Raw genomic sequence first — 13,525 nt, forward strand, 5'->3', positions numbered from 1 at the left:
ATTAGCCCAGTGATTAAAATTTACCATACTAAAAAAACCCATTTAAAATTAATAAATTTAACATTTATTAATTAAATTTATATACCACCCTTCTCCTGAAGAACTCCCGAACCTTCTGGTGCTTTGGAGAATAATTTGACCCTCTTCTTTCTGGCAGCCCCCCAAATACTGGAATACTGCTATCATGTCCCCCCCCCAGTCCTTCTTTTCTCTAGTCTAGCCAGACCCAAATCCTGCAACCGTTCTTCATATGGTTTTATCTCCAGGCCTTTGATCATCTTGGTTGCTCTTCTCTGAACTTTTTTCAAAGTCTCAACATCTGGAGCATCTCACCCCATAACGCCCCCCCCCATCTGGCTTGCTTTTTCATCAGTCTGCAGTCTATAGCAGGACAAAGGTAAAAGTAGTATAAGGATTTGGTAATTACCTGGTGGTCTCTTCTCAGAGCCTTAATTTAGCCTAATCCTGTTTAGTTCTCAGGCCAAGAGACACAATTGATTTTTATATTTGTTTTCCCTGGGGGAGTTTTACCTGGTTTTGGGTGCACCTTGCTGTGTTTGGATCGCTGGGAATGAATAAGGATACAGATGGTGGATCATCAACCACATTGCTAAATAATCTTGCACGCTGCACAGCACACACTTTCCAAACAACAAGGGTCACGGAGTGTAAATCAAAATGCTTTCACTGAAATAAAGAATAGAACAGAATAGAATTCTTTATTGGCCAAGTGTGATTGGACACACAAGAGATTTGTCTTGGGTGTATATATATATATATTTTATTTGCATTTATATCCCGCCCTTCTCCGAAGACTCAGGGCGGCTTACACTGTGTTAAGCAATAGTCTTCATCCATTTGAATATTATATACAAAGTCAACTTATTGCCCCCAACAATCTGGGTCCTCATTTTACCTACCTTATAAAGGATGGAAGGCTGAGTCAACCTTGGGCCTGGTGGGACTTGAACTTGCAGTAATTGCAAGCAGCTGCTGTTAATAACAGACTGTCTTACCAGTCTGAGCCACAGAGGCTCTCAGTGTACATAAGGAGAATAAAAGACATTCATCGAGACTCAAAAGATACAGCACTTAGTGATAGTCAAGGTTACTAATAAGCTATCAAATCGTACTAGGAAACAAATATATAAATTGAAAGATACAAGCGACACGGTTATAGTAATAAGTGGGAAGAGATAGATACTAGTACGGAAGAGAAGAAGAATAGTAATACAGTCTTAGTAAATTATTTGACAGTGTTGTGGGAATTGGTTGTTTAGCAGACTGATGGTGTTCGGGAAAAAACTGTCCTTGTGTCTAGTTGTTCTGGTGTGCAGTGCTCTGTAGTGTCGTTTTGAGGGTAGGAGTTGAAACAGTTTATGTCCAGGATGTGTGGGGTCTGTAAATATTTTCACAGCCATCAAAGGAAAAGGCAGAGACAGGTTAAATTAAATGAAGAACAATAACAGAAAAACACCAGCGAACTTCAGTCTTTCCCTCGTGCGTGCAATCACACTTGGCCAATAAAGAATTCTTTTTCTTTCTTTCTTTCTTTTTCCTTCCTTCCTCTATCTATCTATCTATCTATCTATCTATCTATCTATCTATCTATCTATCTATCTATCTATCTATCTATCTATCTATCTATCATCTCTCTCTCTCCCTCTCCCACCCATCCATCCATCCATCCATCCATCCATCCATCTATATCTATCTATCTGTTATGTACACTGAGAGCATATGCACCAAGACAAATTCCTTGTGTTCCAATCACACTTGGCCAATAAAATTCTATTCTATTCTATTCTATTCTATTCTATTCTATTCTATTCTATTCTATTCTATCCTATCTATCCTCTCTATCATCACTCTCTCCCATCCATCCATCTATCCATTCATATCTATCTATCTATCATATAAATCCATCATCTGTCTGTCTGTCTGTCTCCAAGCTTACCTGTTGAATTTTCACCTACCGGCAGCGGCTGTTAAGTTGTGTGTGTGTGTTTATGCGTGTTTAAAAGCAATGTTGTTGGCAACGCAAGCTCTCCACAACTAAACCCGACTAGTAGCTCTCGACTAAGCCTCCATTAAGCCGGGTTCACATGTCAGGTTAAATTAAAAATGCGGGCAAATCGCATCGCGGTTTATGATAATGACCGGATTTGCAAAGCAAGGCAAAGGATAAGCGAGGTGGCTGCACTTTTTAGGCGCCGCCAAAGGGGTTTTCCTTGCCCGGGCAAAGAGAACCAAGCGGGGAGGGGGTTGCATTGCACCCGGCCGTGCCCCACCCATGGCTCAGCCAGGAAACCAGGATGCAGTGATCCTGGCTTGTTCGCCTTTGGGGCTTAACATAGGGAGGGTCTTTTCGATCGCGTGCCTGGCTTTTCCTTTCTTTCGGCAGCTAGAAAGGCAAAAAGCAGGCTCTCCAACCACCGGAATTCCCCAAGATAAACCCACGGAAATAAGAAAGATGGAAAATAAGGCTGGAAGGGATTCCCCCGAGATCTTCTAGCCCAACCCCTTGCTCAAAGCCAGGAGAACCCTATTCCCATCCCGGTCAAATGGTGGGTCTAAAAAAAACATTTCCAGGGAAATCTCACCCATCGATAGAGATCAGGATGAGGGGGGGGGGAGGTTTGCAAGAAAGCCCGCAGAGGAACCTCGCAAAGTCTCCGGCTGTCCCGGTCCTAGTTCGAATCCAGGCTGTGGTGGTGGGGAAAACTTGAACGCGGGCTGTCCCGGTCCTAGTTCGAATCCAGGCATGGGGGAATCTTGATCGCGGGCTGTTCCGGTCCTAGGTCGAATCCCAGGCTGGGAAGTGGTGGTGGGGGACTTCAACGGGGGCTGTCCCGGTCCTAGTTCGAATCCCAGACTGGGGAGGCAGGGGAAGACGATTTGCCCCGGTCCTAGTTCGAATCCCAGCCTGGGGAGGCAGGGGAAGACGGTTTGCCCCGGTCCTAGTTCGAATCCCAGGCTGCGAAGTGGGTGGGGGACTTGAACGCGGCTGTCCCGGTCCTAGTTCGAATCCCAGGCTGGGAAGTTGTGTGGTGGGGAAAACTTGAACGCGGGCTGTCCCGGTCCTAGTTCGAATCCAGGCATGGGGGAATCTTGATCGCGGGCTGTTCCGGTCCTAGGTCGAATCCCAGGCTGGGAAGTGGTGGTGGGGGACTTCAACGGGGGCTGTCCCGGTCCTAGTTCGAATCCCAGACTGGGGAGGCAGGGGAAGACGATTTGCCCCGGTCCTAGTTCGAATCCCAGCCTGGGGAGGCAGGGGAAGACGGTTTGCCCCGGTCCTAGTTCGAATCCCAGGCTGCGAAGTGGGTGGGGGGGACTTGAACGCGGGCTGTCCCGGTCCTAGTTCGAATCCCAGGCTGGGAAGTTGTGTGGTGGGGAGGACTTCAACGGGGGCTTTCCTGGTCCTAGTTCGAATCCCAGCCTGGGGAGGGAGGGGTGGGACGGTTTGTCCCGGTCCTAGTTCCAGTCCCAACCCGTGCGGAAAAGGCCATTCCCCCCCCCCAGTCCTCCCTCCCTCCCGTCTTCCTTTTCCATCACTTTAGGCACAAATCCTTATGGTTTATATTGATATATTGACCATCAATTAAATGTTGTACCTTGATGAAGGTATCTTTTCTTTTATGTACACTGAGGGCATATGCACCAAAGACAAATTCCTTGTGTGTCCAATCACACTTGGCCAATAAAAAATTCTATTCTATTCTATTCTATTCTATTCTATTCTATTCTATTCTATTCTATTCTACTCTATTCTATGACTATCATTAAGTGTTGTACCTTATGATTCTTGATGAACGTATCTTTTCTTTTAGGTACATTGAGAGCATATGCACCAAGACAAATTCCTTGTGTGTCCAATCACACTTGGCCAATAAAAAAAATTCTATCCTATTCTAACTCCCCGCTTGGACAGCGGCTGCCCGCACCGCTTCCGCGCCTCCTTAAAAAAAAAGGAGGGGGGTGGGAAAAACTCAAAACCAACCCAACCCGGCGCCTCCTTAAGGACACGCCCCCGAGGGAGGGAGGGAGGGAGGGAGGGAAGGGGGGGCGTGTCGTATGCAAAGCAGCCGAGCCCGTGACGCGCCGAAGCTCCTCCCCCCTCGCCGAACCCCAAGGTAAAAAAAAAAAAAAAACACACACACACACACACACTCTCCGCGCTCGCAGCTAGAGCCGAGCCGAGGCAGGCGCGGGGAACATGGCGTTGAGCCGGCCGGGGACCTTGCCGGGCTCCGGGGAGGCGCCCGGTTCTTTTTTCCCGGGGAAGCTGCTCCTCCTGGCCTCCGCTTGGCTCTTGCTCAGCCCCGGCTCTGCTTCGTTGGAGCGCCGGGGCCCCGTGGTGTTGGGCATGAGGCTGGAGCGCACCGACCGGCCGCTGGGCGAACCGGTAGAGCCGGAGGAAGCCGGCGTGCTGCAAGTGCAAGAAGGCGCCGAGATCTTGCTGCGCCTCTACGGGCTGGGTTTGAGCCCCCGCGCTTACCAGGCGGTCTACTTCGCCGAAGCCGGCCTTAACGCCACTCGGTCTCCCCGGGACCCCAACGCCACTTGCCCGGAGAAGAGCCAGGATTTGGTGGTCCACGCCCACGCCGGCCCCAGCCGCCCCACTTCGGCCCTGGTCGGCGTCCGAGTCCAGCGGCTGCGCAAAGCCGAGCGCTCCAAGCTCTACGTCCTCTGCGCCCGGAGCGATCCTAACCGGCCTTGGCTGCGCCTGGAAGGGGAGGATGCCTTCCTGCGGGTGGTGGAGGAGAAGCAGCGTTTGCTCCCGCTCTGGCTCCAGATCTTGCTCCTGGTGACCCTGTTGGTCCTCTCCGGCATGTTCAGCGGGCTCAACTTGGGCTTGATGGCGCTGGATCCTATGGAGCTGCGCATCGTCCAGAACTGCGGCAGCGAGACGGAGAAGCGCTACGCCCGCAAGATTGAGCCCATCCGCCGCAAGGGCAACTACCTGCTCTGCTCCCTCCTGCTGGGCAACGTCTTGGTCAACACCACCCTCACCATCCTCCTGGATGACCTGATAGGATCCGGTTTGGTAGCCGTCATCGCGTCCACCTCCGGTATCGTCATCTTCGGGGAGATCGTGCCGCAAGCGCTCTGCTCCCGCCACGGTTTGGCCGTGGGAGCCAACACCATCGTCTTGACCAAGATCTTCATGCTCTTGACCTTCCCCATTTCCTACCCGGTCAGCAAGATCCTAGACTTTATGTTGGGTCAAGAAATCGGCACCGTCTACAACCGGGAGAAGCTGGTGGAGATGCTGAAGATCACGGAACCGTACAACGATCTGGTCAAGGAGGAGCTGAACATGATCCAGGGAGCCCTGGAGCTTCGGACCAAGACGGTGGAGGACGTCATGACCCCAATTCACGACTGCTTCATGATCAACAGTGACACTGTCTTGGATTTCAACACCATGTCGGAAATCATGGAAAGCGGCTACACCCGTATCCCGGTCTTTGAAGAAGAGCGGTCCAACATTGTGGATATCCTGTACATCAAGGACTTGGCTTTTGTGGACCCCGATGACTGCACCACCCTCAAGACGATCACCAAGTTCTACAACCACCCTGTCCATTTTGTCTTCCACGACACCAAGTTGGACGCCATGCTGGAGGAATTCAAAAAAGGTAAGTCAAGGTGGAAGGTGGTCGTGGATCTGGGCAAGGTGCCGATGACCCTGGGTCCTTTGGGGCTGCCCAGGGCATGGTTGGCAAAGATGCAGCTTCCCCTGCGCATCTCCAGAATGATAAGGAGCCTGCTTTTTAAATCCTGGTGGCTAGGATGCAACCTGGTTTATTTCCTCCTAGCTAAGGCTTCTAATGCAGAATTTTATGGCCAAACCCAGCAGAAGCATTCATAGGTTCCTGAGGTCCCGTAAGATATCTGTAGCTCATTTGTCTCGTGGACTCTGAATAGAATAGAATAGGAATAGAATTTTTATTGGCCAAGTGTGATTGGACACACAAGGAATTTGTCTTTGGTGCATAGGCTCTCAGTGTACATAAAAGAAAAGATACGTTCATCAAGGTACAACATTTACAACACAATTGATGGTCAATATATCAATATAAATCATAAGGATTGCCAGCAACAAGTTATAGTCATACAGTCATAAGTGGAAAGAGATTGGTGATGGGAACTATGAGAAGATTAATAGTAGTGCAGATTCAGTAAATAGTCTGACAGTGTTGAGGGAATTATTTGTTTAGCAGAGTGATGGCCTTCGGGGAAAAACTGTTCTTGTGTCTAGTTGTTCTGGTGTGCAGTGCTCTATAGTGTCGTTTTGAGGGTAGGAGTTGAAACAGTTTATGTCCAGGATGCGAGGGGTCTGTAAATATTTTCACAGCCCTCTTCTTGATTCGTGCAGTATACAGGTCCTCAATGGAAGGCAGGTTGTGTTGTGCTAGGTTTATTTATTTATTTAGCGTGTGGCAAATACACAGATTTATAGTGGTTCAAATGTTAATGCCCGGTCCACCCGGCCATTCAAGGACAGGGCAGTTATGTTGAAAAAAACAACAACCAGGCATTGGGCTGGTGTAAGCTCTTGATTACAGGGACACGGTGGCTCATTGGCTAAGACGCTGAGCTTGTCGATCCAAAGGTCAGCAGTTCAGCAGTTCGAATCCCTAGTGCCTCCTAACGGAGTGAGCTCTCGTGACTTGTCCCAGCTTCTGCCAATCTAGCAGTTTGAAAGCACATAAAAAATACAAGCAGAAAAAATAGGGACCACCTTTGGTGGGAAGGGAACAGCGTTCCATGAGCCTTTGGCGTTGAGTCATGCTGGCCACATGACCACGGAGATGTCTTTGGACAGTGCTGGCTCTTCGGCTTTGAAACGGAGATGAGCACCATCCCATAGAGTCGGGAACAATGAGCCCATGTGTGCGAGGGGAACCTTTACCTTTACCTTTAAGCTCTTGATGGACATTTGGACACAGTGTGATGGATAGTTTGTCGAGGAGCATCACAGTCACTCTGAGGGGTAGAGAGAAGACCCCACTTAATCCGTCGGGTACGGATCCTGTTCAGAGTTGACCAGTGCTTGGCGAGGAAAGTCAAAACCTGGCACCTTTTGTGGTAGGGTCATTCTACGTAACCGCCTGTATCTGGGCATTCAGCAGCCCCTTTGGCTTTCTACTGTGTGTTGATGTCAAAAGTTGTGTAGACTGCTGTTGAGCAGAGTGCCAGAGAGGGCTTCCTGGTTTTAAGCCTGCCAGTGGATCCACGAGGAAGTTCAGTGTGCGCAGGGGGAGAAAAAAAGTGGTTTTCTCATAATTTTGTTGTACTCCTTCGCTACGGCTTCCTGCAATGGGCGCCAAGTGGTGCCATGCGCGCCAAGTTATTGCAGGCTTCGGGCTGATGATTTTACGGGTAAAAGCAGCCCCCCTGTGGCAGATAGTCCTTAGAAATGATGGGCAAGAGCCCTCATCAGCTCTGGTTTATTCGACTTGTGTCCTCCTTCAGCAAATAATAGCTCGAGGCCATGTGCGAACCCAACCCTCCGCTCATTATATATTAACAGCAGAAGTTATTTTCTGGGGTGGGGGGTGGGAAAAAGACTTGTAAGGATGGCCCGGGGGGTTTCTTTCCTTGAGCATGTTTTGCAGCCTTGTCCAGACAGAGGTTTTGGTTCAGAGGCGCAAGTTCTGCTGACTTGGCAGAACAAGCAAGAGGAAAAAGCGGAATTGTTGGCTGGTAAGGAGTTGGATGTCAACATTCGTCAAAGGGACTCTCCCAGCTGCAAGGCAGTCAGAGAGAGTTGTTTTGTTTTGGTTTTTCCCAAAGCAACTTTTTTTAAAACTAGGAGATCCCTCGGTGTCTATCCCACTTGCTGGAAAACAAGGGAGCTGATCTAGCCCCGAATGAAAGCGAGAAAGAAAATACTTCCGGAATGACATCCTCCCAGGGCCAGATTTAATGGGTGAAGGGGCCGGGAAGCTGCATCCTGGTTTTTGTCCGGCTGCCTGGAGTAGTTTTGTGTCCCCCCCAACCCCCAGTAAGGTGTGAGTTCATAAATCACGTTGAACTCTTTTGTTATGGGGCCGTGGTGTCTTAAACAATCTTTCGAACTCTTCCCCCATAGAAGGATCAGAAAACCTGGGTTGCAATGCAATGTTGTTAAAACGCCAGACACCCCCCCACCTCCCTTAAAGCTACAGTCCTGCTTTATCAGCTGTGCATTTCAAAGAATTCACAGAACTCCCACCTAGAGTTAAGGATTTAAGGGGTTCTCCTGCATAAGCCCGCCTTATTCTGGTTTGTTTTGAAGAAGCTTTTTCCCAGCGTTGATGTTACATCTTGATTTTTTAAAAAATTAACTTTTTAAACTTGAAGCAGGGGTCTCCAACTTTGCCAACTTTAAGCCCGGAGGATTTCAACTCCCAGAATGCCCCAGCCAACTTTGCTGGCTGGGGAATTCTGGGAGTTGAAGTCCTCCGGGCTTAAAGTTGCCAAGGTTTAAGATAAGAAAAAGTTTAAGATAACAAATCTCAAGAAATTTGGAAAAAAAAAAGAGAGAGACAAAGCATACAAGATGTTTAATAAAGTGCATTAAAAAGAAAATGCAGCACGTATACAGGTTACCTTCGATTTACGAAAACAACTGACCCCAAGGCTTATGTTGCCGAGCGAGATGTTACGTAAGCGGCTTTGGTCCCGTTTTTACGACCTTCCTTGCCGCATTTGTTAAGTGAATCGCTGCAGCTGTGGAGCTAATAACACGGTTATTAAGAGAAACTGGCTTCCCCATTCACTCAGAAGGTCCCAAAAGGGGATCACGTGACCCCAGGACACTGCCAACCATCATAAATATGAACCAATTGCCAAGCGTCCGAAGTTTGATCACCTGTCTATAGGGATGCTGCAATTTTTCATAAGTGTGACAAACGGTCATAAGCCGCTTTCTTCAGTGCTGTTGTAATTTCGAACAGTCACTAAACGAGGACTTGTAAAGGACTACCTGTACACAGATTATCGCCCCTCCCCTCCCCCCGCCCCCCCCCGCTTAAATACTGATTAAGGCTGCTACAATATTAGTTCCCAGCAGTAGTGGGTTTCAAATCTCGGCACCACCAGTTCGCTATCGGTAGCGTGTGGGCGCGCATGCTCTCTTTGCAAGTGCACAGCGCTTCTGCGCAGAGCGTTTTTGATGACATCTGGGCAGGTGGGTGGAGCTTCCCGCCACCACTACAAGTTTGTCCGAACCGGGAGCAACCCACCACTGGTTCCCAGCCCTTGAAAAACAGCCCCCCTCTAAAACAATTTTTTTAAACTAGTACATCCATTTACAAACTATTGACCTCTCATCTACACGGCTACAGGGACGTTGGTGGCTCATTGGCTAAGACGCTGATCTTGTTGATCAGAAGGTCAGCAGTTCGGCGGTTCAAATCCCTAGCGCCACGTAACGGGGTGAGCTCCCGTTACTTCTCCCAGCTTCTGCTGACCTAGCAGTTTGAAAAATGCAAGTAGGAAAATAGGGACCACCTTTGGTGGGAAGGTAACAGTGTTCCGTGCGCCTTTGGCGTTGAGTCATGCCGGCCACATGACCCGGAGACGTCTTCGGACAGCGCTGGCTCTTCGGCTTTGAAACAGAGATGAGCACCGCCCCCTAGAGTCGGGAACGACTAGCATATATGTGCGAGAGGAACCTTTACCTATAGGCTACAAAATATGTGTGACAAAACAGTTAACGGGAAAAACAATCATATCTTGACTTTGTAGTCGTTCGAGCCAGTTAGGTCTCGCGGTGAAGGCACCAAGCTTGGGAAACAGGAGATGGTATATTCCTGTCTTGCCTTAGGCTTAAAAGCCGGCTGGGTGACTTTGGGTCAACAGTCACTCTCGGCCTACAACGTCAAGCCAGTCGGTCAATTTCTGTCGCAACCAATGGAATGACACTTGTTTGAGCCCAGGGGTGGGGGGGGGAAAACAAAACGAAAAAAAAAAGCCAGAGCCTATATTTGTGGGGGAAAACATGTATTTGTTTTTTGCAATCATTCCCAGCCACAATGCGAAATAGGAATGCATTGTGTCTATTAACAAAAGAAAATGTTATTTGCAAGTCATCAAGTTGTTCTTTGCAACTACAAGTCAACGTGTAACTTTTTCCTATGTTTGCAGCCCAAACAGGATCATCTCGAAGGTGCTTTTTTTTTTTAAAAAAAATGGCCACTGAAAGATGTTTCCCCCCCCCCCCACGTTTGAGGAAGAAGATGATGTTTTGCTTCTCATCCCAAAAACTTTTCCAGTTCTGGAGGGATGGATGTTCCATGTCCCATTTCACTATACACACCCAGCCAGCCAGAACTAATGAAGCTTCTTCTTTCTCTTTCTCCTTCTCCCCCTCCTCCTCCTCCTCCTCCTTCTTCTTCTTCTTCCTCCTCCTCCTCCTCCTCCTCATGGAATAGACTAGAATAACAGAGTTGGAAGGGACCTTGGAGGTCTTCTAGTCCAACCCCCTGCTTAGGCAGGAAACCGTACACGACTTCTTCTCCTTCTTCTTCTCTGTCTCCTCCTCCTCCTCCTTCTGCTTCTCCTTCTCCTTCTTCCTCCTCCTCCTCCTTCTTCTCCTTCTCCTCCTCCTCCTCCTTCTTCTCCTTCTCCTCCTCCTTCTCCTCCTCCTCCTCCTCCTTAGAATAGAATAGAATAGAATAGACTAGAATAACATAGTTGTAAGGGACCTTGGAGGTCTTCTAGTCCAAGGGTCTCCAACCTTGGTCCCTTTAAGACTTGTGGACTTCAACTCCCAGAGTTCCTCAGCCACCTTTGCTGGTTGAGGGACTCTGGGAGTTGAAGTTCACAAGTCTTAAAGGGACCAAGGTTGGAGACCCCTGTTGTAGTCCAACCGCCTGCTTAGGTGGGAAACCCTACACCACCACCACCACCACCACTACTACTACTACTACTGCTCCTCTTCCTCCTCCTCTTCCTTCTCCTCCAAAAAACAGTTGCCTTTTGGAAAAAGCACCTTTGAGACAACCATGACCTGGATGACTTCAGAATCTCCAGAGGTAAACAAGGTCATGAGATATACAAATTTGGGCCAACATTAGGAGCAAAAGTGAAACTAGATCAGAGAGAGAGAGAGAGAGAGAAAGAGAGAGGTGGCTCCCATGGGCAGAAATGCCTCGTGTTGGTGGAACGTGTGACTCAAAAGTAAATGGGGTCTGAATTACCACATTTGGGTGCAGCTCAAATGCTCTGAGCATGACAACATGCTTAGTGTGAACTCCAGGCCATTGAACGCCTATCGGGAATAAATCTCCCACGTGGAGTAGATACCAAGAGCAGCCTGATGAGCATGAGCAATTTGGAACATGACAGTGACCGATTGGCATCAGATCCTGGGAGAACGCCCGTATTTCATCAACTTTGCCCCCCGTTGAGGAGTCGTCCACAGCCTAACAATGGACACCGTTTTGGCGTGACGATGATGACTTTTTGGAACCAGATCTTACAACATTTCAAAGGAGAATTCCTGTCTTGATTAAATTTCCCTTAATAAAGGGAAATAATAAAGGGAATAAAGTGAGCAATTCACTTCCTGGGCCTGAGCTTAGTCTTTAGTTTATTCTGCTTTTTTTTTTTAACTTCGCATTTATATCCCGCCCTTCTCCGAAGACTCGGGGCGGCTTACACTACGTTGGCAATAGTCTCCATCCTATTTGTATATTTATATACAAAGTCAACTTTTTTTTTTGCATTTATATCCCGCCCTACGTTGGCAATAGTCTCCATCCTATTTGTATATTTATATACAAAGTCAACTTTTTTTTTTTGCATTTATATCCCGCCCTTCTCCGAAGACTCAGGGCGGCTTACACTATGTCAAGCAATAGTCTTCATCCTATTTGTATATTTATATACAAAGTCAACTTTTTTTTTTGCATTTATATCCCGCCCTTCTCCGAAGACTCAGGGCGGCTTACACTATGTCAAGCAATAGTCTTCATCCTATTTGTATATTTATATACAAAGTCAACTTTTTTTTTTGCATTTATATCCCGCCCTTCTCCGAAGACTCAGGGCGGCTTACACTATGTCAAGCAATAGTCTTCATCCTATTTGTATATTTATATACAAAGTCAACTCTTTTTTTTGCATTTATATCCCGCCCTTCTCCGAAGACTCAGGGCGGCTTACACTATGTCAAGCAATAGTCTTCATCCTATTTGTATATTTATATACAAAGTCAACTTTTTTTTTTGCATTTATATCCCGCCCTTCTCCGAAGACTCAGGGCGGCTTACACTATGTCAAGCAATAGTCTTCATCCATTTGTATCTTATATACAAAGTCAACTTATTGCCCCCCAACAATCTGGGTCCTCATTTTACCTACCTTATAAAGGGATGGAAGGCTGAGTCAACCTTGGGCCTGGTGGGACTTGAACCTGCAGTAATTGCAAGCAGCTGCTGTTAATAACAGACTGCATTAGTCTGTTGAGCCACAAGAGGCCCTTTAAACTTAATCGGGTTAAACAAGTGAGTTTTAATTCCGAATATTTATTTATTTGTGGGGTCCTTGGTGCTCTTTGAGCTTGGTAGGGGTGTGAGTTATTGTTGTTGTTTTTGGAGACGTTTCTTTACCGAACTATGCATCATCATCAATGCGCCGGGTGGGGTAACGGAAGGACTGCAAGAAAACTACCAAGCTCAGAGAACATCAAGGACCTCATAGTTCAATTTTATTTATTTATTTGGGCTTCCCCCTCCCCCCTTTTTTTTCTTTGAACCAAGCACCACGCGGGAAATTTAAATGTCAGACTGGCTACCCTCTCATCATTGTTATATTTGGAGATGGGCATTTTTTCAATCTACATTTATCATTTTTTTTTGAATCAAGTTTTATTGATTTTTTCCCCCCCACATATATATTCTGTGAACAGAATATTGACCGAATCACATCTTACACCTTATCATACACTTTACATAGTTACAATTTCTGCCAAAATATTCTTTTTGCCTACTTTTTTATTTTATCTAAATACTTCTATACTTATTTATATAAGCAGCATTCCCATCCGCCCTCAAATCCTAATTTCTTAACATTATTTCAATTAGTCGTCTCACCTTATCCATTGTTAATCACATATATTCTCTTTTAACTTTCATATTAATTAGTTCTTAGTAGATTTAAACGTGTTTGCAGGATTGCCCTTAATCTAGGTTTATGATTGAATGCTATTTTGATGACAGAGCTTGTAGGAATGGGTTCCACTACCTGTATAGAAGGCCTTCCTTTTATCTATTAAATTGCATTCCTGTCAGCCCCCAGAGAAGCAATCTGGAATTAAGGAGAAACTTCCTAAGAGTGAGGGCAATTAACCAGTGGAACAGCTTGCCACCAGATATCGTGGGCGCTCCAACACTGGAGGTTTTTAAGAAGAGACTAGGCAGCCACTTGTCTGAGATTGTATAGGTCCATGATGGCAAACGGCTGGCACCCAAATCCCGCTCTGCAGGCACGCAAGCCTTCACCCAGCTCAGCTTAACCGGATATTGGA

General features: G+C 47.2%; 1 protein-coding gene across 1 annotated transcript in view; it reads left to right on the forward strand.

Moving 5' to 3' along the window:
* The first annotated feature begins 4,152 nt into the window (after positions 1 to 4,152).
* Positions 4,153 to 13,525, forward strand: part of CNNM4 (cyclin and CBS domain divalent metal cation transport mediator 4) — a 72,807-nt gene continuing 63,434 nt past the window's right edge. Inside the window, exon 1 of the mRNA XM_058194515.1 lies at positions 4,153 to 5,642. Coding sequence (XP_058050498.1) covers positions 4,217 to 5,642 — 1,426 coding nt within the window. The 5' untranslated portion in view covers positions 4,153 to 4,216. The remainder of the gene's footprint in view (positions 5,643 to 13,525) is intronic.

Source organism: Ahaetulla prasina, chromosome 9, assembly GCF_028640845.1.
Source record: "Ahaetulla prasina isolate Xishuangbanna chromosome 9, ASM2864084v1, whole genome shotgun sequence".
In the NCBI taxonomy this organism is placed as follows: Eukaryota; Metazoa; Chordata; class Lepidosauria; order Squamata; family Colubridae; genus Ahaetulla; species Ahaetulla prasina.